Source organism: Microcebus murinus, chromosome 5, assembly GCF_040939455.1.
Source record: "Microcebus murinus isolate Inina chromosome 5, M.murinus_Inina_mat1.0, whole genome shotgun sequence".
Lineage (NCBI taxonomy): Eukaryota > Metazoa > Chordata > Mammalia > Primates > Cheirogaleidae > Microcebus > Microcebus murinus.
The window spans coordinates 101,175,842-101,196,055 of record NC_134108.1 but is presented as its reverse complement, the minus strand read 5'-3'; the positions used below and the strand labels follow the sequence as shown (position 1 = coordinate 101,196,055).

At 46.4% G+C, this 20,214-nt stretch overlaps 2 protein-coding genes across 5 annotated transcripts in view; one reads left to right on the top strand and one right to left on the bottom strand.

The window, feature by feature from the left end:
* POLH (DNA polymerase eta) overlaps positions 1–8,117 on the top strand; it is a 33,086-nt gene extending 24,969 nt beyond the window's left edge. For both annotated transcript variants that reach the window (XM_012773081.2, XM_012773083.2), the window contains 2 exons: positions 3,669–3,838; positions 5,839–8,117. In XM_012773081.2, coding sequence (XP_012628535.1) covers positions 3,669–3,838; positions 5,839–6,724 — 1,056 coding nt within the window. In that variant the 3' untranslated portion in view covers positions 6,725–8,117. The remainder of the gene's footprint in view (positions 1–3,668; positions 3,839–5,838) is intronic.
* On the bottom strand, positions 772–19,232 carry GTPBP2 (GTP binding protein 2). Of its 3 annotated transcripts, none has more exons than XM_012773086.3 (12): positions 19,214–19,232; positions 15,788–15,814; positions 15,285–15,469; positions 14,800–14,908; positions 14,405–14,602; positions 13,930–14,104; positions 13,549–13,768; positions 12,976–13,111; positions 12,779–12,837; positions 11,815–11,986; positions 11,189–11,353; positions 772–11,018 (listed from the first exon to the last, which is right to left on the bottom strand). In XM_012773086.3, the coding sequence occupies exons 3-12, from the start codon at positions 15,416–15,418 to the stop codon at positions 10,842–10,844; spliced, it is 1,545 nt and encodes a 514-aa protein (XP_012628540.2). In that variant the 5' UTR covers positions 15,419–15,469; positions 15,788–15,814; positions 19,214–19,232; the 3' UTR covers positions 772–10,841. The 3 variants fall into 3 exon arrangements, with proteins under 3 accessions (XP_012628540.2, XP_012628542.1, XP_012628541.1); XM_012773088.2 differs by lacking the exon at positions 19,214–19,232 and adding an exon at positions 18,300–18,382; XM_012773087.3 differs by lacking the exon at positions 19,214–19,232 and adding an exon at positions 17,676–17,966.
* Positions 19,233–20,214: the final 982 nt, after the last annotated feature.

Below are 20,214 nucleotides of genomic sequence, written 5' to 3'. Positions count from 1 at the left end.
GAGTAGGAGAAACAAAGATAGAAAATGGTATCAACCTAAGAAATTTTTTTTTTATTTCAGCATATTACGGGGGTACAAATGTTTAGGTTACATATATTGCCTTTGGCCCGCCTAGAGAGGGAGCTACAAGCGTGTCCATTCCCCAGATGGTACACACTGCACCCCTTAGGTGCCAGCCTAGGAAATTTTAAGAAATCTTTTATCTTCTTTCAACATAGGCCCATAAAACTCAATATCATCTTTGAAAGCTTGGATTTATGAACATAAGACCTAACTCTACCTGTCTCTCTCATTACCATTTGCCTCTATGTTTTGGATTTTCTTATCTAACTCCTCTTGCAACCCTGGTTATACAGTGGCCCTCCACCATTGAGGACATTGAGAGACTGGACTGTAAAGTATTAGGCTTAATGTTTAGTCCATGTGACAAAGGAATGGCAGCTTAAAATACATTTTATTGTGTATATTTGAAGTTTACAGCATGGTGTTATGGGATACTTACAATAAAGTGGTTACTACAGTAGAGCAAATTAACATATCTGTCATCTCACATAGTTACTTTCTTTTGTGAAAAGAGCAGCTAAAATTGGCTAATAAAAATCCCCAATACAATCATGTTGTACATTAGATCTCTAGTCTTGTTCATCCTACACATTTGGTACTTTTTATCCTTTGACTACATCTTCCTTTGACTACATCCTTTGACTACATTTTCTTCCCCTCACCTAACCCCTGGCAATCTGTTTTATTCTTTATCTCTGTATATTGGACTTTTTTTTTTTAATTTTCTGAGGATTTACTTTTTTTCCTAATGTTATTAGCTTCTCTAGTTTAGAAGTAATGGCAGTTTCAAAGACAAAGTATTAAGTCAAAACATTAGACATCTGATGATTAGTTTCTTTCTCCTCTCCAACAACTTTATTGAGGTACACTTTACATGCCATAAAATTCACCCACTGAAAGCTTACAGTTCTGTAGTTTTAGTGTATTCCAGAGTTGTACAACTATGCTACAATCAATTTTAGAACATTGTTATCACCCCCAAAAGAAATCCTGTACCTGTTAGCAGTCACTCCCCATTTCTCTCCCAACCGCCCCCAGCTGTAGGCACCCACTATTCTGCTTTCTCCTTTTATGTATTTACTATTCTAGACATTTCATGTAAATGGAATCGAATCATATAATATGTAGCCTTTTGTGACTGGCTTGAAACCTTTCACTTAGCATAATGTTTTCAAGGTTCACCCATATTGTAGCATGTATCAGTACTCATTACTTTTTATGACTGAATAATATTTTACTGTATGGATACGACACATTTTGTTTATCCATTCATCAGTAGACATTTGAGTTGTTTCCATTTTTTGGCTATTATGAATATTGCTGCTATGAACATTCATGTACAAGTTTTTGTGTAGACATATGTTTTCATTTCTCTTCAGTATATACCTAAGAGTATGACTGCTGGGTCAAATGGTAACTATGTTTGGCATTTTGAGGAACTGCCAGACTGTTTTCCACAATGGCTGCACCATTGTACATCCCTATCATCAGTGTAAGAGTTCTATTTTTTTCACATCCTTGTTACTGTCTTTTTTAGTTTTAGCCATTCTAGTGGGTGTGAAGCAGTATTTTTATGGTTTGATTTACCTTTTCTGAAAGCTAATCATCTTTTTAGGTGTGTATTGGCCATTTTTTTTTATCTTCTTTGGATAAATGTTTGTTGAGACCCTTTTTGTTTTTTAGAGTTGGGTTGTCTCTTTATTATTGAGTTTTTAAGCGTTCTTTATATAATCTGAACACAAGTCCCTTATCAGATAAATGATTTGGAAATATTTTCTTCCATTCTATGGGTTTTCTTTTCACTTTCCTAATAGTGTTATTTGACGCATCCTCTCCTTTTGAAACATCTTGGCATTCTGCACATCAACTGTATACTGTCAAGAATAGTCCAGTACTACTCGTTTGCCCCTTTTTAGCTGGAATTGGTGGTGAATATTTATTCCTTTGGTTGGCAGGCAACACAGGGATTTTTACCCCAGTTGTGTTATCAGCCTATCCAACTTTGCCCACTAGGTGGCGCCTGGTTCCCATCTCTCTGTAAGCCCCTGGACTTTTCCTCCCACCTTATATCCAGTGCAACATAGTGGGGATCCCTGAAAATTAATCTTGTCCTTAAGCTTCAAGGGGCTTTATGGCCAAAAAGAATTTGGGACATAGCAGATCCTGTCACTTCATTGTTTAAAACATTCCAGTTAGTGCCTTCCCTTCACATTTAAAGCTTTCCTTCCTTTTTTTAATTCTATAAAGCTAAATATGATCATGGTCTCTGGCTACTTCTCTGACCTTATCTCCTATCTTCTCCCCCACTTATTCTACTCTAGTCTCTACTCCATTGGCCTCATTCCCTTTTATTTCACACACCCAGGAAGCTGTCACCTTAGCACCCTTGCACTTGGTGTTCCTTTGCCCTGGAGACTCTTCGCTTATATATTCTTAAAATTGGCTTCCTCACTTTATTCAAATCTCACCTTCTCCAGGAGGCCTTCCCCAGTTAGCCTATCACATCAGCAGCTTTCGTCACTGTTAGCCTTATTCTTTTATTCATAGCACTCATCTGTGTAGTCATTTCTATTACATACCTACCTATTTATTAGCTCTAGCTCCTACTACAACATAAGATCCCTGAGGGCCTGGACTTTATGTTGTTCTCTCTTGCATCTAGACATACATCATAGGCAGTTATAGCTGAATGATTTTAGTCAACAAAGACTCCTTCATAATTGCCAATTTTTATTCTTCTAAGGTAAATCAATCTGCACAACTGTATTTTTACCCCCAAAATAATTCCTGCTCTCAGCTCATTTGCCTTAGGGTATTTCTTCTCACTAACATCTTTTGATTTTTGAGGGGTCCCTATGCCTTGACCCTTATTTCTCAGTTTGCTGAGCAACAACACCACTCAGATGCTTAGACTTCACTGAAGTGAGTCAGTGATCTTGCTTTCTAGAGGCAGCCTCACTATACTGTGTCTTCTCTAGTTGGGCTGTAAGAAGTGTCAGAGCATCAGGGCAGAAAAAAGACTGGATTGACGACCACGCAATTTTGACATCTTTGCTTTCAGACAATTACTTGCCTGAATCCTTCCTTCATTCACAAAACAGAATATAGTATTATAGGTATTTGTTATAATCTTTCTGCTTAGACACCGTGAAAAACATTCAAGGGAGCTCCATTTTCATTTATTTTGTTCCCATCACCTGTCAAAATATGTTAGATATTCTAATATCCCATCATCCAAATTATGTCTTCTCTGATTACTTTTTACACCCAGAAATAACAGACTTTTTGTGGAACCCTGTAATCAGATTTTTATTCAGCAAATGTGATTCTGCAGTGTAGCATACTATTAGCATCCTTCATAGTACCTTATCCAGTGTCCTGTGCATGATAGGTACTCAGTATACATTTGTAGCTTATAGGAATAGATGCTGGAATAAACTGCTTCATTGTTTGCTTACTGACACTATATTCTTGAATTTTAAGCTTAGTGTTTCCAAACCATTCTGTCACCCTGGTTCTTTTAATTTCCTCTGATACATTTCCATATACAGAATTCAGATGCTCCTGGAACTTTATTTCTGGTCTCAATCTTTTTGCACTTACAGAATGACAGGGTGGCTACTCAGTTGGCTGTGGGTATTCGTGTGCAAGGAGACAAACGTCTCAGCAGCTTACGCCGCTGCTGTGCCCTTACCCGATATGATGCTAACAAGATGAGCCACGATGCATTTGCTGTTATCAAGAACTGTAATACTTCTGGAATCCAAACTGAATGGTGAGTTTGTTTCTAGCTCATCTTCTTAGAAAAGACTTATGCGCTGTCTTAGCTCTAAAATTAGTGGGTATCCAAGCTATTCCAGCAGGGTTAGGCACTTTGTCACTCAGACTAGCAGCACCTGTTACAGAGGGGAATGGTTATGCACTAAGGGAGAAAACACAGCAGCAATCTCAGGGACAAGGCAGCCCAGCTACAGCTTCTTTGCATACATTTGATACATTACAGTTCCCAAGGGTGGGTTAGAAGGCAAAGTGAACCAATACTGTCCCTGCCTGTATCAGCTTGCTTTAATCAGGGAAATGACCAGTTGCACTTGGAGAACAGAGCTCAGGTTTCAAGAATGCATTTCGGGCCAGGCGCTGTGGCTCATGCCTGTAATCCTAGCACTCTGGGAAGCTGAGAAGGGTGAATTGCTCAAGGTCAGGAGTTCGAAGCCAGCCTGAGCAAGAGCAAGACCCCGTCTCTACTAAAAATAGAAAGAAATTAATTGGACAACTAAAAATATATATAGAAAAATTAGCCGGGCATGGTGCTGCATTGCATGCCTGTAGTCCCAGCTGCTTAGAAGGCTGAGACAGGAGGATCACTTGAGCCCAGGAGTTTGAGGTTGCTGTGAGGTTGCTAACCCTAACCCTAACCCTAATCCTAACCCTAACCCTAACCCACCACGGCACTCTAGCCTGGGCAACAGAGTAAGACTCTGTCTCAAAATAAAATAAAATAATGCATTTGGGTACTTCTCTTTCAAGTACTTGACTGTTCTATCTTAAAAGCATCTTTCTTGATTACAAAAGTGATCTATATTCATTGATAATTTCTATCTAACATCCCAACTCAGTTACAAGTCCCACTGGTATTATACCAAATGTCATATTCATTAACAAACTTCACTTCTGTTGGTCATGAAATATAAGCCTCTTTTTGTTGGAAGATGTTCATTTTCTGTTCAGATATTAATGATTTCCTGGATTGGAATCTTTTAATTACTTATTTAACAGTAATTCCAAATTCACAGTGGAAATATAATTATGAGAGAAAGATAAATGGGTTGCACACTTATAGATGTATATTGAAGATTTTAAAAAATCAAAATTTAATCACCTAAGTTATTGCTTATCTAAATATATTGGCACTATTATATGTACAGACCTATAACATCATTTCTTGATAATATTTATTTTCAGATATTGAACAGTTATATAGAACCAAATGACAGTTGCGATCCTATGTTCATATGAAAACTTATAAATTGTCACTATAACAAATACTACTCACCAATATGTGACATTTATTGATAGGGAAGCATCAAAAATATCTAATTATAAGAATGTTCCAAAGCATGAAACCTGAGGATAGTGGGATACTTTCATAATTACTTAAAAATAGCATTTACCCTTACCTCATTGAAAAACCTATATTTAAAAGCATGTTTCATCTTCTGAAATTCAGCTTGTGAAAATTTGGGTGATTAGACATAATGAGGAACTTTGTGACAGGAATTTCTACAAATGTACTGGGATTGGTAACCAAAAGCAGTTGTGGAATTTCATTCTCCAGAAATTCCAGAATGGAAAGTCTGTCAGGGTTAGGGTTAGGTAGTACCCGTTTTTAAAAACAAGAGAATAGCTAAGAGGGCTTTTTCAAGTCTTTCCCATCTAAATGTTCTAAAGCTTTTCTGTTGCTCTGAATAAAATTTCTTGCCCTAACCCTGAATTAAAACAGCTCTGCAGTGGTATCTTATAAAAACACTAGCCGTCAGGAGGTGGGAGGTTGTCAAGTCAGTGGTTCTCAAGATGCAACATCAATTGTTAGAAACTCAAATTCTCTGTTCATCCCAGGTCTACTAATTTGATACATGTTAAACTTTGAGACCACTGTAGTAAGGAATGATTTCTTCTTGTGGCAGAATCAGAACCCTAGTCATTTATTAATTGAATCTTTGCTAAGCTCTGAAATAGTGACCTATTGTTAATCTTGTTCTTTTACTTTCTATACAGGTCCCCTCCCCTCACAATGCTTTTCCTCTGTGCTACCAAATTCTCTGCCTCTGCCCCTTCATCTTGCACAGATATCACCATCTTCTTGAGCAGTGACCCATGTTCTCTGCCAAAGGTGCCAGTTACCATTTCAGAAGCTAACACCCAGGGAAGTGACCCAGGCCTGACAACAACAAAGAAAGCAACCACCTCTCTGGAATCATTCTTCCAAAAAGCTGCAGGAAAACAGAAAGTCAAAGAAGCTTCGCTTTCATCTTTTACTGTTACCACTCAGGCCCCCACGAGCAATTCACCATCTAAGTCATTACCTTTCCAAACCAGTCAAACTACAGGAACGGAGCCCTTCTTTAAGCAGAAAAGTCTGCTTCTAAAACAGAAGAAGCTCAATAATTCTTCAGTTCCTTTCCCTCCACAAAATCCACAGTCCAACTCTAAGGGGTTACCAAATCATTTTCCAACAGAGTATCCAGATTGTGCCCCTGTTTGTGAAGGGACATTGAAGCTAGAATCCTGTAAAGCAACTCTTGCAGAGACGGATTTGACCCAGAACAGCCCAAGCATACTTGCTTTTTCAGCATCCACATCTGCTCCAGGGGTGGCTCAGAAGGCAGCTACCACCCCAAGTTGTGTAGCCGCTGAGGACCAAGTGCCCTGTGAGAAATGTGGCTCCCTGATACCAGTGTGGGACATGCCAGAACACATGGACTATCATTTTGCAGTGGAGTTGCAGAAATCCTTTCTGGAGCCCTCAAACCCCCAAGTTGTTTCTGCCTTGTCTCCTCAAGGCAAAAGAAATCCCAAGAGCCCTTTGGCCTCTAGTAATAAACGGCCTAGGCCTGAGGGCATGCAGACATTGGAATCATTTTTTAAGCCATTAACACATTAGTGCTGCCCTTAGGCTTGCTGTAGGATTTTAATATTTTATCTGTAACCTGGGAGATGGAAATATATTCCCTTCTCAGGGAAATCCATAATTTTATGAAAATTTTAACACAAAAAATAATCCAGTTAGGTGCCAGATTAAGGTTCCCATCTCGTCACAGGCATAGATTCTAATCCCATTGCTGACAGAGATGTAAAAATTCATCTTCTCATTGAGTTTTTAATCTTTAGAGTTTAGGGAGGCAATGTCGTACTATAAAAAGTATGTGGGCCTTGAAGCCTAAGAGACTGGTTCGAAACCTAGCTCTGCCTCTTACTGCAGTGATGGCTTTGAGCAAGTCACTTTCTTTACTTCCTCATCTGTAAAACTGAGATAATACCTTATAGATTATTTTAATCTTCAACTTAAAATTGGCACAGAACATGAACTAAGTAAAAAACAAAAAGTTTTAAATAATGCCTTGACCAGAATTCCATATTTTCTGCTGAGGAATGTGAGGTAAAGAATCCCTAAAAGTGCTATAGTAACTACAGTAGGGCAGGTTCTGTACATAAAAGCTAGTCAATAAATGCTGAATCTCATACCCTATTATAGCCTCAGTTCTAGCCACTGGTTAGCCATTCTATCTCTGCATTTTGTTCTAATGTAGAATGAGATTGCCACTGGCTAGTTCAGGAACTGTTTAGATTCTATAAGTCATAATCAAAACTAGATCATCTCTAGAACCTTGCTACTCTTGAGTGATTTGAGGAACAGCAGCATCGTGATCACCTAGGAACTTGTTAGCAATAGTCTTAGCCTCACCACTACTACTGCATATTAACGAGACTCCCCAGTGTATATCTCCTAAAGTCTGAGAAATACTGATCTAGAAGATGCCAACAGCCAGGTTTGTAGAGAACAATAACATTTCCTTAAACTCTAAAGTATAAATTTAAGAGGTGAGTGCTTGGACCTTTGTGGTTACTGCCATGTTCATCTCTTCCTTATTGAAGTATGAATGTTTAGCTTAGGGTTTTAAATTGATTATTGTAGCTTTTTGCACTTATCCATGTTTATAGTACTGTATTTTTAACCTCCGTTCTTATGTGTGAGAAGTCAGTTTTTTTGGCTTGAATTACACAGGGAACTCAACTGAAGATGAACTGAGTTGGTGGTGGTGGTAGATAGAATAGTGTACATCTCCCTCCTTCCATACATATACACAAACCAACTTTTTTATACATACAAAAACCAACTTTTAGCTTATTTATAAATGGGGGGAAGAGTCTGTATTTAATTTGAAGAACAGAAGGTTTGAAAACCATTGGATCCAGCAGGAAATTATTTTTTCCTCCAAAAATATTTTCTACTTTTATGGTACTTGAATATCCAATAAAAGACAGTATTCACTGTGTACATGGCCTTTTTCCTACTAGATTTGTAGCTTCTTAAAGGCAAGAATTCTTCACAGTGCCTTACAAATAATAGGTGCTTGATATTCACTGGGTGAATGTATAATGAAAAACTTTAGATCTGATTACCAAAACTGGGACAATAAGAATGTATTGTCCAGGCACAGTGGCTCACTCCTATAATCCAGCACTTTGGGAGGGTGAGGTGGGAAGATTGCTTGAGGTCAGTCCAAGACCAGCCCAGGCAACATTGCAAGACCCCATCTATAGGAAAAATAGCCGAGCATGGTAGTGTGCGCCTGTAGTCCCAGCTACTCAGGATGGCTTGAGTCCAGGATTTTGAGATTGCAGTGAGCTATGATGATGCCACTGCACTCCATCCAGCAAAGTAAAACTCCTTGGCAACCTGCCTCATACAGTTTTATCCTCCTAAATGTTCCATTAATGTAAGCAAAGTGGCTCAGTAATTCCTGGAGATGTCTAATTAAATGCTGGGATGTGATTTCCCAAAATTTCCTTTCTTAGTCCAGGGTAAGTTAACAAACTGGATGAAGCTATACAGATCAAGTTGAATAAATTTTTAACAGTTGGGTTGACTGGCATAAAGGAGTCATACAGAAAAAATAATGTGGTAGAAACTTAGGTTTCATTGGACTTCTAGAGGCCCTAACTGGTAGAGTTTGGGGGTGGGGTGGCAGGAGTAGTGGATGGCCAATACAGTATCAGCCACATACCTTCTGTTTTCTTGGGAATACCAGCCCCACCCCAGCATACTGGCAATGAGTCTGTGGAGGTGACAGCAGACAGACATGCAAAGGTCAGTGCTTGGTGAAAGCTATAGTATCTTTTTGCTGAATATAACCTTTTCTTCCTCACAGCTATTTATCAGCAACTATACAGAAGTAAAACAGCTCTTAGCTCCTAATACAGCAGGAAGTTCTTCAACCACAGGCTTCTTAGTAGCAAGTCAAACCAGTATGTTTTAAAAAGCTGGGCCTGAGTGGTAGGGAAGCTATCTCTTTAATACTCTAGAGGCAGAGTGCCACATAGGACCTCAGGCCACATTTATCACATTTCTTTTGCCAGAGGCTTGTTCAAAATGTAGTCCCTGTGTTTTGCTGTTGACTATCCTTGGGCCCTGTTTCTCTGTCTATAAGATTTGTTAACGAGGAGTCTGAATGGGGAAATGGCAAGAGGAACTAAGGTTTGGCCAGGTGGCCCTCATGGTTCCAAAAATCTAATTTAGATTATATAAACCTGAAGTTTGAGGACCAGATTACCCTTTGTCTCTAAATTCTCTAAATCTCTGACAGGGCACAGAAGTGGGCTCCTTATCATTGTGACACTAGCAAGTGACCAACTCCTCAAATACAGGGTAGCTACTTATTTCAGCTGAAAAGGCCTCTGTTTCACTTTGTACTCTGCTCACTCAAAGAATTTACAGGCAGAATACTTTGTTACAATATTGGAACATTGATCCTGTGAGAGGAAGAGGAAAAGAAAAATGGCAGATGAGATACCAGATGGGTTCTTTCTATGTTCAGGGCTCAGCAATGTTGGGGTTTCTTATCTCTGATCTTGGAGAGGCACCTAGCCCTGGAAGGAAGCTGAGCCTGTGTCTTAAGCATAAGCACAGTGTATTCAATAAAACATTTTTATTCTGTACAATATATATGTGTATTTAAATATATATATACATATATATATATGCAGAGAAACCTCAACCAACAAATCCCTGAGTCCATGGGAACCCAGGACACTAACAAAGGGAAAGGAGGGAGTCCATGCCTAAAGAGTAGGAAATATGGCAACATCTTTCCCTTTCCTCCTGGTTCCCTGCAACAGAGGGAAGGGATGGTCACTACAAATTACTGAAACAAGAGAGGGCTTAGGTTGGAGCAGGAAGGCGGGTGAGAGTCGAGAATGGGGAACTGTGGTTCTGGGAAAGTAAAACGTACTATTTGATCCAGCATGAAAGCCAACAGATGACTGCAGAGGAGAGGACAAGACTGATTGACATGCAGCTGACCTTTGGTATGCCAAGCCATAGCCTGGCAGCCCCACGCCTGGCCAGCACAATAAATAGCACCTGTGGGGCCTGTGAGAGGAGGAACTGGGAAAATGGCCCTTGAGTAAAGAAGGGAAGGGAGATAAAGCTGAGGAAGAGGCCTCAGGCCTCAGCACAGGGTGGGAGCACTGCCATCACTGTCCCTGTGCCATTTCTTCATACCCTGGGCCACCACATGTCCAGGAGCAGATATCTTTTGTCCATAGTCAGGTAGAGATGGGCAATTACATGGCCTTGAGAAGAGGTATAGAAAAAGGAGTGCTTTTGAGGGCCACCCCCAGTGGTGACGATTCCTGAAGTGCAGGGACCACACCAACAAAATATGCCCAGTCCTGATAGCGGAGCCGAGGAATTGACAGTGGATGCAGTCAGCTCCAGTAGACAGGCCACAGGGTTGCCAGGGTTGATGAGCCAACCAGGTGGGCACATAGCTTCTCAGCACTGCCCTGAATTCTGTCTTCTCCCTCAGGACTGCCCCTCCCTGGCCACACCAAGCTTGGCACCTCTCCAGAAAGGCGGCAGGGAGCAAGTGGCAGACAGCACCCCTCTCTCCTTAGCCTACTAACACACAGAGCCGCCAGTGGGGTGGGGGCAGCATGGCCGGAAGTCACCTTATATATTGTAGGGACAGCAACAGAGCTGTCCAAGCCTGGAGGACTCAGAAACCCATGTTAGCTTGGGCCTCTCCTGCTGTAATGGCTTGCACATCAGTGACATGGCCGATGCCCTTGGTGACACCCTCCCGGAACAGCAGTTTGGCGCCCACCTTCAGGTACTCTGGGTGTTTCAAGAAGCGGAAACGTACCACTGCCTTCTCCCCTGTCCGCAGCTTGTCCTGCAGCAGATAAGTGGTCATTGCCCTGGCCAGTGCCTCCCAACCCATTTTCTACCAGCCTTGGCTCTCCACCCTCCAGGCTGCTACCCACCCTAAGTGGGGCTTTGTTCCCATTGTGGGATCAGGGAATTCTCCCCAAGTCTGGGGCCAGGCCAGGGTCTCTCTCTCACCTTGGCATGGATCTTCTCCACCACTGCTGTCTGACGTACGTTGCCCACGTGTACAGTCACCTGGAATCCTCGTCGGAAGGTGGTGGCATGGAATAGTAGGACTATTTCTGCCTCGAACACTGAGCAGATGGTAGGATTCATCTCGGGGCTCACCATCACCATGCCCTGGGGAGGCACAGCCCCGAGGCCCAGGAAGGACAGGCCTAGCATTAGATTCTCCCCCCCCAGCCACGCCCATGCCCTCTTAGAGCTCCTGAATTCCCTCTTCCTTCCTTTACATGACTCCAAACACAAAGGATTCCAAACACAAAGACTGCAGAAGATCCCTCTCTTAAAGGGAACCCTTCTTTACCCACCTCCCATGTCCTCTCACCTTTCTAATGCTTTGTATTTTTAAGAGTCCTGGACACTCATGTTGCTCTATAGTGTTTCATATCTAGTGATCTGTGCCTCATGATTATTCTAAACCATTTTTATACACAGTCTGTGTAACTAGACTATCAGCTTCTTGGTTTCCTTTGAGTTTCTCTGAAGCACCTTAGATGGGTGCTGTTCATTCAGTAGCCAGTCTGCTAAGGCACAGCTCTGTGTGTTCCCTCTCCAACCCACCTACCCACCCACCTCACCTTGCGAAGCAGAGCACGGTCAAAGTCCCCAAGGGCCAATGTAGCAGCCTGACCAGCTCGCAGCACACGACAGGCAGAGCGGTTGCGCTGGATGCTGCACACTCTCAGCTCCAGGAAGCAGCCATCGTCCGTGGGGCCCACCACCAGCTGGTCCCCCTCACGGCAAATCCCACTGCAGCCCAGAGGGCAGGTGGCACAGTATCAGCCTAGGTCCCTCTACCTACTACTCTGCTGGGGTCACCCATTGCATTCCTTCCCTTCTGGGACTGAGTCCCTCAAGTGGGGAAAAGGAACCCTAAATTCAGACTTGTATGGGGATGGCTGCCCTAGTTCAGAGTCAGAAGGGTAATACCAGAAAAGGCCAGTGGTGATGGCTGGCAGAAAGGCACCCACTGGTTTGACAACACTGAACACCTGATCCCTGAAGGGCCAGCTTTATCCCCTTGGGTTTCAGCCCCTGCTTTGGAAAGAGTCTTAAGTAACCTCTCATTTCCCTACTTTGAGATAAAGTCAGTTGAATACACTCTGGTTTCTTCCAGAGTGGACTCAACACCCACACTTGTCCCTCAGGGGCCTGGAGATTCCCGGCAAGCAGCAATACTGTTTCTTTCCTCAAAAGCCAACAGACTAGCCTCCTCCAGCCTTTCTTTTCTTTTTTCTTTTTCAACAGAGTATCACTCTGTTGCCCGGGCTAGAGTGCCATGTAGTCGGCCTAGCACACAGCAACCTCAAACTCCTGGGCTCAAGCAATCCTTCCTCCTCGGCCTCCCGGAGTGCTAGGATTACAGGCATGAGCCACTGCACATGGCCTCTCCAGCTCTTTTGATAGTGAAAGCCTAGTCTGCAAAGAAGCACATCCTTTATATGGGCTCTGTTCAACTCCAGGGTCTCCTTCTTTGGGCCAGATGTCTCTGAGTGTACGGGTGAGGGCTGAGTGGAGTGGGTAGCAAGCAAGGCAATTCACCTGGAAAGTGTCCCTCCAACAACAGTCCCCACCTCTGGTACTGTATAGATTTCATCCACCTAAAGCCAAAGAAAGCTCTATCAAAGGCCTGCCAAGTAGGGCTGGCAGGTCCAAAGTCTCTAAACAGACTCTAGGCTCAGGCAGAATCAGCCCCTTCCTGGTTCCCCAGCCTACTGGCTGTTTGGGTGGCCAACTACCTGGAACTCCGTCAGCTGCTGCATGAGTTCTTCCTGCTCTTTGCTGTTGGTGAGTGGTGGCAGGATATTCAGAAAGACTTTGAGAAGGTCCAGACTCTCTCCAGACACACTGGACAGTGTGAAGATGGGGGTGACACTGTAGAGGGAGGCATGGAGTGGACAGATGAGGAAAGTCCTAACAGGAGGCAGAGGCCAGGACCTCATAGGTGAGCTTTGCTCTGGGCAGCTGGGGGCCTCTCTCTCCTACCTGCTAATGGTTCGGGAACACTGGGCCCTCTGTGAGCCCTGCCAAGGAACATGGCACATGAAGCCCACCCCAAAGCTCAAGGGAGACAGCAAATGCCCATGTAGCACTTCATCCCCAGGTCCCAGGCATCAGCAAAGCTCCAGGTTGGCTCAGGGGAAGGGTCAAACCCTTCAGCAAAGATTCCCTGCCATAATCCCAAGCTGAAAAACCCACAGAACTGAGCCAGAACTGGTCTGGCTCTGGTAGATGGGACACCACACTCTTGGGCCCTGGGCCCTGTGGCAGCCTTCCTAGTGGATCAGGGTTTTAGGGTGAGGCAGGCTTACTTGGGTGACTGGGCAAACTGCTGGGCAGCAGTGACAGCATCATCCTCAGAGGTGACCAGCATGGGGACCTTGTGGCAGCCAGGCTGCTTGAGGACCCGCTCCAGCTGGCGTACTGTCCTCTCTACTGTTGTCTTGGCACACAGGTCCACCTTGCTGACCACGATGAAAAAGGGCACTTTCAGGGCCAAGGCCAGCCCCAGATGTTCCCTTGTGGTGCCAGCTGCCTCAGAGAAGGCAGGCAGGTAGCAGGAGAAAAGTGTGAGAAGGCAGAAGGGAGAGGAGGGAAGAACAGGGTTAGTCTGGCTCCCAGGTTTCAGGAGACCCAGGGAAGCAGAGAGTCAACACCCCCTTCAGCCCTGTCTCTGCCCCAATGCCTCATACCAATCCCAGTGTTGGCACTGACGAGGAGCAGGGCACAGTCAGGGCAGTATGAGGTGAGGCCAAAGATGGTAGTGTGTAGGTACTTGTGGTGGCCTGCCAGGTCGATGAAGGTGATCATCTTGGAGCTGCTCTCACAGATCTCTTCTGCTGTCCGTGAGTCGCTGTAATTCACCACCTGGCCCAGAGCCCAGGGCTCTCAGTGCCCCCTGCCAACCTCCCCAACCCTTTAAGAGTCGCCAGGACCTAAACCAGTCCCTGGGTGACCCTGACTCTTAACCCTGAGCCCCGTTTTTTATTTAATTCAGTTGATTCCCCATTTGTTTTTAAGAGGGACAGAGCTTGTTCATAGTCCCCTCAGGGCCTCCATCTATACTATTCCAAAGAGTGTCCACACTCTGCCCCCATCCTGTGTCCTTCACCACTACTATCCCATCCTCAGAGTCTGGCCCCACTGGGTCCCGTTGATCCCATGCACCTCTCCCTTGCTGTTAAAGCCCAGGATCTCGAAGCTGATGCTGGATGTTCGGCCAGACTGAATCTCATGCAGGTGGCGGAAAAGGTTGAGCCGAGCCCGGCCCCGCCCATTGTCCAGCTCTCCCTGGGTCAGGACTCCAAGCAGAGTTGACTTCCCTGAGTCCACATTCCCCAGGACGGCCACACGGAGGTCTAGGAACTGTGGATGAATTGCTAGAGGTAAGGGCTCCAATCTCTCACCTCTCTATTGAAGACTGGGTCAAGGGCAGTGAGGCGCTTTAGGGAGCAAGTGATGAGCTGAAGAAGCCCCCAGGATCCTGGGCCAGTGACAGCAAACCACCACAGGGCCCACCCAAGGGGTGTGGACATGACGGGGAAGGAAGGGTGTGAGTTCACCTGTTGGTTGTCAGGGACCTTTCGTACTAGCACCTCAGTGATCTTCCGGGGCGTGTCACTATCATAATCCACTTCTCGCTCTCGGAGAACGGTGATATCTGCTCCAACCCTGTCATGGCAAGGCCACAGCTGCCATATCCCACCTGTACTCCCCTATTCCAGCCTGGCTCTGGACCAATGGCCGTTCTCTTCCTGCAGAGCTCCCAACACCTTACTGCACTTCCCACCACCCTCCAATCTATCCCTCATCCACAGCTCCCTTTAAAACACACACACACACACACACACACACATCTTAAGGAGCAAAAAAGCCCAGGTCCAATGAGGGGACCAGAACATAAGCCCTCCCACTTCAGGGCTTTGTCAAGAGAAGGCAGCAGAAGGAAAGTCCCACCTTGGCCCCTTAGGCCCTAGGTGACTGGGTCTGCATGGGCCTCCTGAGTGAGGTAAGAGAGAATCTCGGGGAAGGGGAAGGGGAAACATACTTCTCTGCCATTCGGTGCAGGGTCTTGAGGGAGGCCCGCATCTCCTCCTCAGCCAGCCCCACCAGCAGCCCATTGTCCTCTACCCCAATCTGGTAGACAGCCTCACCGCGTCCCTCCTGGAGCCGCCACTTCATTTGTGTCACCAAGTGCTCAAAGCGGTACTGGGATGGATTCACCAGCTTCAGCTTACGGGAGGTGGAGTATCACAAGGTGAAATTAGAGGTGTTCCTCCCAAATCCACATGGGCCCCACCTGTTCTGCTGCAAAGACCAGAGCCATCCCTCCCCACTTAAACCCTTCATCCCTAAGCCCCCTAAAAGTGAATCCCCCTTCAACAAAATAAGGTATAGAGCCCTTACCCTGAACCACAGCTCTAAATTGCTACAGATATGAAAATGGAAGGATCTCAGAGAAATCACCCCATGCTGGCAAGGACAACCTACCCCATTCCCTGCTCCTTCCCACCCTAATACTCACTTGCCCCTTCTCACCCTAAGACTCACTTTATATTCGATGTTTCCATCTTCAGCCTGAAAAGAAACAGGGGACAGTTACCACAGTGTGCGGACCCAATCCCTACTTCCCCTCGATTCTCACTGGGGCCCAGGCAGCTAACTTAAGAGAGCAGGAAGCCCCAGTGGCACCTGCTTAGGCAAGTGGCTACCAAAGGTCAATGGCAGACAAGCCCCTCTACTCAGCCCCAATGTGGCCTCTCTAAAGGCAAGTCCTATAACGACACAGGCAGTCACCCATTTAAGCCAAGAACAGAACCCAGAGTCCCTCCTTTCTTTGCTCGGGCACAGCACATTCTTCCTAGATGCAAGATCACCCCTTCCTTCCCTCGGGCCTCAAACTGCTGTTCCCAGAAGTCTATGTCTCCTCTGTGTCCAGGCTGTTGAGGCCTTTCTTTGCCACTGGTCTGGGAGACACCACCTCCTTCCTGCCTACCCCTCTCAGCTGATGTCACCAAGAGTAAGAGGCTGCAAGAGGTTCTGGACCAGGGCCAAAGGGTGAGCTCAGCACTGGTCACTACAAGTCTGATGACAGAGGAGCCCTAGGTGAGAGAACAGCAGAGCTCCAAAGCTGGGGCTGATATGAACAGCAGAAACTTGGAAAATGGAATGAAGGAGACAGACTCCATAAACCAGACTCACTATGGCCTTTACCTTCTGTCTCCTAACCTTCATGCCTCAGTTGAGGTGAAATCCTGAGTCCACCCCACAATCTATTCTACCTCCTCCAGGTGGTAGTACAGCATAGAAATACTCTGTTGCCTGAGCTTCCCTTCTTGGGTGCAAAGGGATATGGGATTTGCCTGTTCTGCCATTCTGCCCTCCTCTCTGGCCATTTTATTTCTCCTCTTCCCTTCCTGTCATCATTCCATCCCTTTAAGGCCCTCTGGTTTCCAGGCCCTAACAGGTCTTTACCCATAATCTCCACCTCACTGTGTGTAAGGGAGATCTTTTCCTATCAACAAACAACTTCCAGCAACCTTTTTATCATTCTGCTGAGGATGGGGAGTTACGATGGTTGGCTTCAGAAATGTGGTATGAGGATGACAGTTTAGGGCAATGGTTCTCAAAGGATGGTCCCAGGACCAGCAGCATTAGCATCACATGGGAACTCATAAGAAATGCAAATTCTCAGGCTCACCCCTCTCTTACTGTATCACAAATTCTAAGGGTAGGGCTGGCAATCCAGGTAATTCTGATACATGCTAAAGTTTGATAACCAACGGTTTAAGCTCTTCCCCTAGGTCCTCCTTTCCTAAGAGAGACAAAGTAGCAGTCATTCTCTGCCTTAAGGATAGACAGAACAGGTACGTGGAAGCTCTTCTTCACACACCTGTTCTTGCCGCTCAAAAGAAAGGCAAAGGGACAGAGGACTAAGCCTCACTGTTCTCTGGGGGTGTGTGTGCTCGAACCGAGGGACAAGGAGGGTACATATTGCTCTTTTCCCGGGTACTCCCCTCCTCCCTGTGGAACAAGTTTAGAAAAATTGGTGGTTACTCTGCCTGCCTCCTCATCCGAGGATGCAGTCTCTCTTCTCCTGTAGCAGCACAGGCAGGGGTCCGGGTGTTCTACACTGCTTTTCCCAAGGGTATGGGATCCCCTTTCCCCACTTCCCTTCCTGGGGTAATCTAGATCAGAAGACGGGTCCTCCCTCTCCACGCTTCCTCCCTGACGTCCTGACACCAGAGGGGAGGTCCAGTCTCTCAGCCCCTTCTCCCAGGGTGGCCCGGGACCGGAAGAAGGGGTTCACCTCCCGCGCCCCTCCTCCCTGGGGTCTTGACACCGGAAGGGGGGATTAATTCTGTCTGTCCCGCCTCCCCGGAGTCCCAGGACCGGAAGGAATGGTTTCTTCTTGCCCCGCCACTTCTCAGGTGCTCACCTCGGGGGGCAGGTACGGGGGATTGTTGGCTTTGCCCCCTCTGTTCCTTCCGTTCTTCTTCTTCCCCTTCGGGCCCCCGCAGCCACTGCTGCCGCCGGCCCCCCTAGCCTTAAGGGTACCGCCTACGGCCGGGCCCCCTCCGGGCCGGCAGCAGCCGCCGAACAGCTCCGATACCCGCGAGTCCATCCGCCGCTGCCGCCAGCCCCCCGCCCGACCCCTCCCCCCCGCCACCGCTGCCGCCTCCGCCGCCGCCCCTGCTGCCACTGCTGCGTCGGGCCAGCCGGAGGAGAGCGGGGTGGGGCCCTACGCAAGCCACGCCCCCACCGCCCCTGGCCTCCGGGTCGCGTCAGAAACAGCCGCGGGGCACCACGGGATATAGAGTCCTCAAGCCTGAGACCTTGCTCGAAAGAGCTGGTCGCCGCCCTACAACTCCCAGGAGGCATCGCGGCGCGAGAGGCCGCGGCTGTCTTCGGGGGCGTAGGCAGGGAGCGCGCAAAGGCCTGAGGGAGCTGTAGTCTGCTTGCCAGTCCCCGCGCTCTGAGCGGGTCTTTTTCTGGGGCCTGGGAGGGAAGGGTAGAGTCCCGCGGCTTGCGGTGGGAATGGTCCCGGTGGCGAAGGGCTTACTTCAGAATCGATTTTTGTGGACGCTCCTGAGTTTGGCACCTTAACGCGGATCCTAGACAACAGGTTTTGGACCTGGAGAGCTGCAGAATTCAGGACCACTGGTCCCTCCAGCCTGCTGGCTCCGCCTCTGCCTCAGTTTCTTCCCCAATGGCCCGCGTGCCAGTAGGGGTGAGTCAGGCCAAACGCCAGGGCGGAGGCGGATGGTGGTTAGCCTAATTACAGCTGTTATTGTTGCGATGATTATGCCACCTTTGCACAGTAGTTACTGCTTTATTACCAGGCTGGCACCGTCCGGGGGCTGGTTTTAGCAGCCGGAGGCATCGCTGTGACCCAGACAGGAGGCCCTTAAACCAGCTTGCTGCCCGAGGGCTGCAAGGATGCCCAAAGCGAGTATTCCCACTCCTTTTTGTTTTGAAGCAGAACCAACCAGGGAGAACCAAGTTTGATTTTTTTCAACAGCCAGAACTGTAGGAGGGGGCCTGGCCCACTTAGGGCGGGGCTGGGGCTTCAGTTACATCAACCACCACTGATGACTGGGGAAGTGGCCAGGAATAGAAACTTGGCCTAGGGCCTCAGGGGATTGTTGACTCTTGACTTTCTTGCCAAGCCATCTCTCCTGCTCTTTAGGGTTCTTGCAGTCAGCAAAGAGTAAATACACTCAGCGACATAAACCAGTACACAAAAACACCAGAGAGGCAGGGTGGAGAAGTGGTTAGCATTGCTGGTCTGGGAGTCAGGACGCCAGGGTTCAATTCACAGCCCCATGGCTGTCTCATGACTCACTACTCACAGTGTGTCTACCTCCCCTCTCTTCACAAACAGCTAAGAGCTCATACACTGCGGAGAAATTAAATAGCTCTTCCCCCCAGACCTCAGTTTTCCTTGGAAAACAAGAAATAGCAACAATGGCTTACCTCTGGTGATCCCTTCAGGGGTTCAGACTTGGTGGAGTCCATGGTTTCAACCTCACAGGGCCCACAAGGAGGGAGGCAGGTCTGCTGATCCTGTAGTTGCTGTACGTATAGCATAATCTTACAAAAAGAGTGAAAGCAGAAGGACCCAAATCTGCAAAAGAGCCTAGCAGACCCTAGGCCAATTATGAGGGTGTTCAGTGGTTGAAAGCACATATGACTTTTCTTAGTTGTGCTGTCAAGGGAAAGGTTATGCTGCAGAGGTCAACCACTAGCCAGAGGCACAGGCCTGCAGGGAAACCAGGGAAACTGCTGCTCAGAAACTGAGACTAGAGAACTCAATGAGAGATTCAAGAAGGATGGGGACTGGACTCGAGAGATAAAACCATTACCTGAACATTCTCACCATGACCAGCTCTGGCACTCTTGATAACCAGCGCCTACTGCACTTGACTGATAACACTTGTCCTTTCCTCTACATGGATCCTTCAACAACCAACCTCAACACACACAACTTCACTTCATCCATCCCAGTCCCCTTGTCTCCTAAGTGGAGAACTTCTTTTAAGAGATGAGAGGGGATAACCCATTCTGATATCCCATTCTTGAACAACCTGGCCTACCACAAACAGGAGTGAAAGCTAGCAGAGGAGCAGGTCGAACAGGGATGTCTGCCCAGGAGGAGATCAGGATCCTGAGGGATCGAAGGTGATATATGTGTTGAGTTTCCTGGAGGAGTTGTTTATCAGGTACCTATGAGGTGGTTGGCTGTGGGATATATATATCATGGATGCAAACATACATGTCACATGCAAACATTTTTCCTGGTATGTAATTAGTCATTTATTTTTATGTATAGTACCTTCACATAAATTTTAAACTCAGACTTAATCTTTCCCCATGTGCTTTCTTGGTTTTGTGTCATGCCTAAACCAACTCCACTCCTAGATTATGAATTATTCTCTAATATTTTATTCTAGGAGTTTTGAGGTCTGTTTTTATAT

Excerpts from the sequence above, each read along its gene's own strand:
- GTPBP2 (XM_012773087.3), bottom strand. The coding sequence starts at position 17,861 with ATGGACTCGCGGGTATCGGAGCTGTTCGGCGGCTGCTGCCGGCCCGGA. Across the intron at positions 12,838-12,975 it reads AGCAGCTGACGGAGTTCCAG|GTGGATGAAATCTATACAGT; the intron begins GTAGTTGGCCAC and ends CTTTGGCTTTAG. Across the intron at positions 11,987-12,778 it reads GTTGGAGGGACACTTTCCAG|TGGGATTTGCCGTGAGGGGG; the intron begins GTGAATTGCCTT and ends TCTGGGCTGCAG.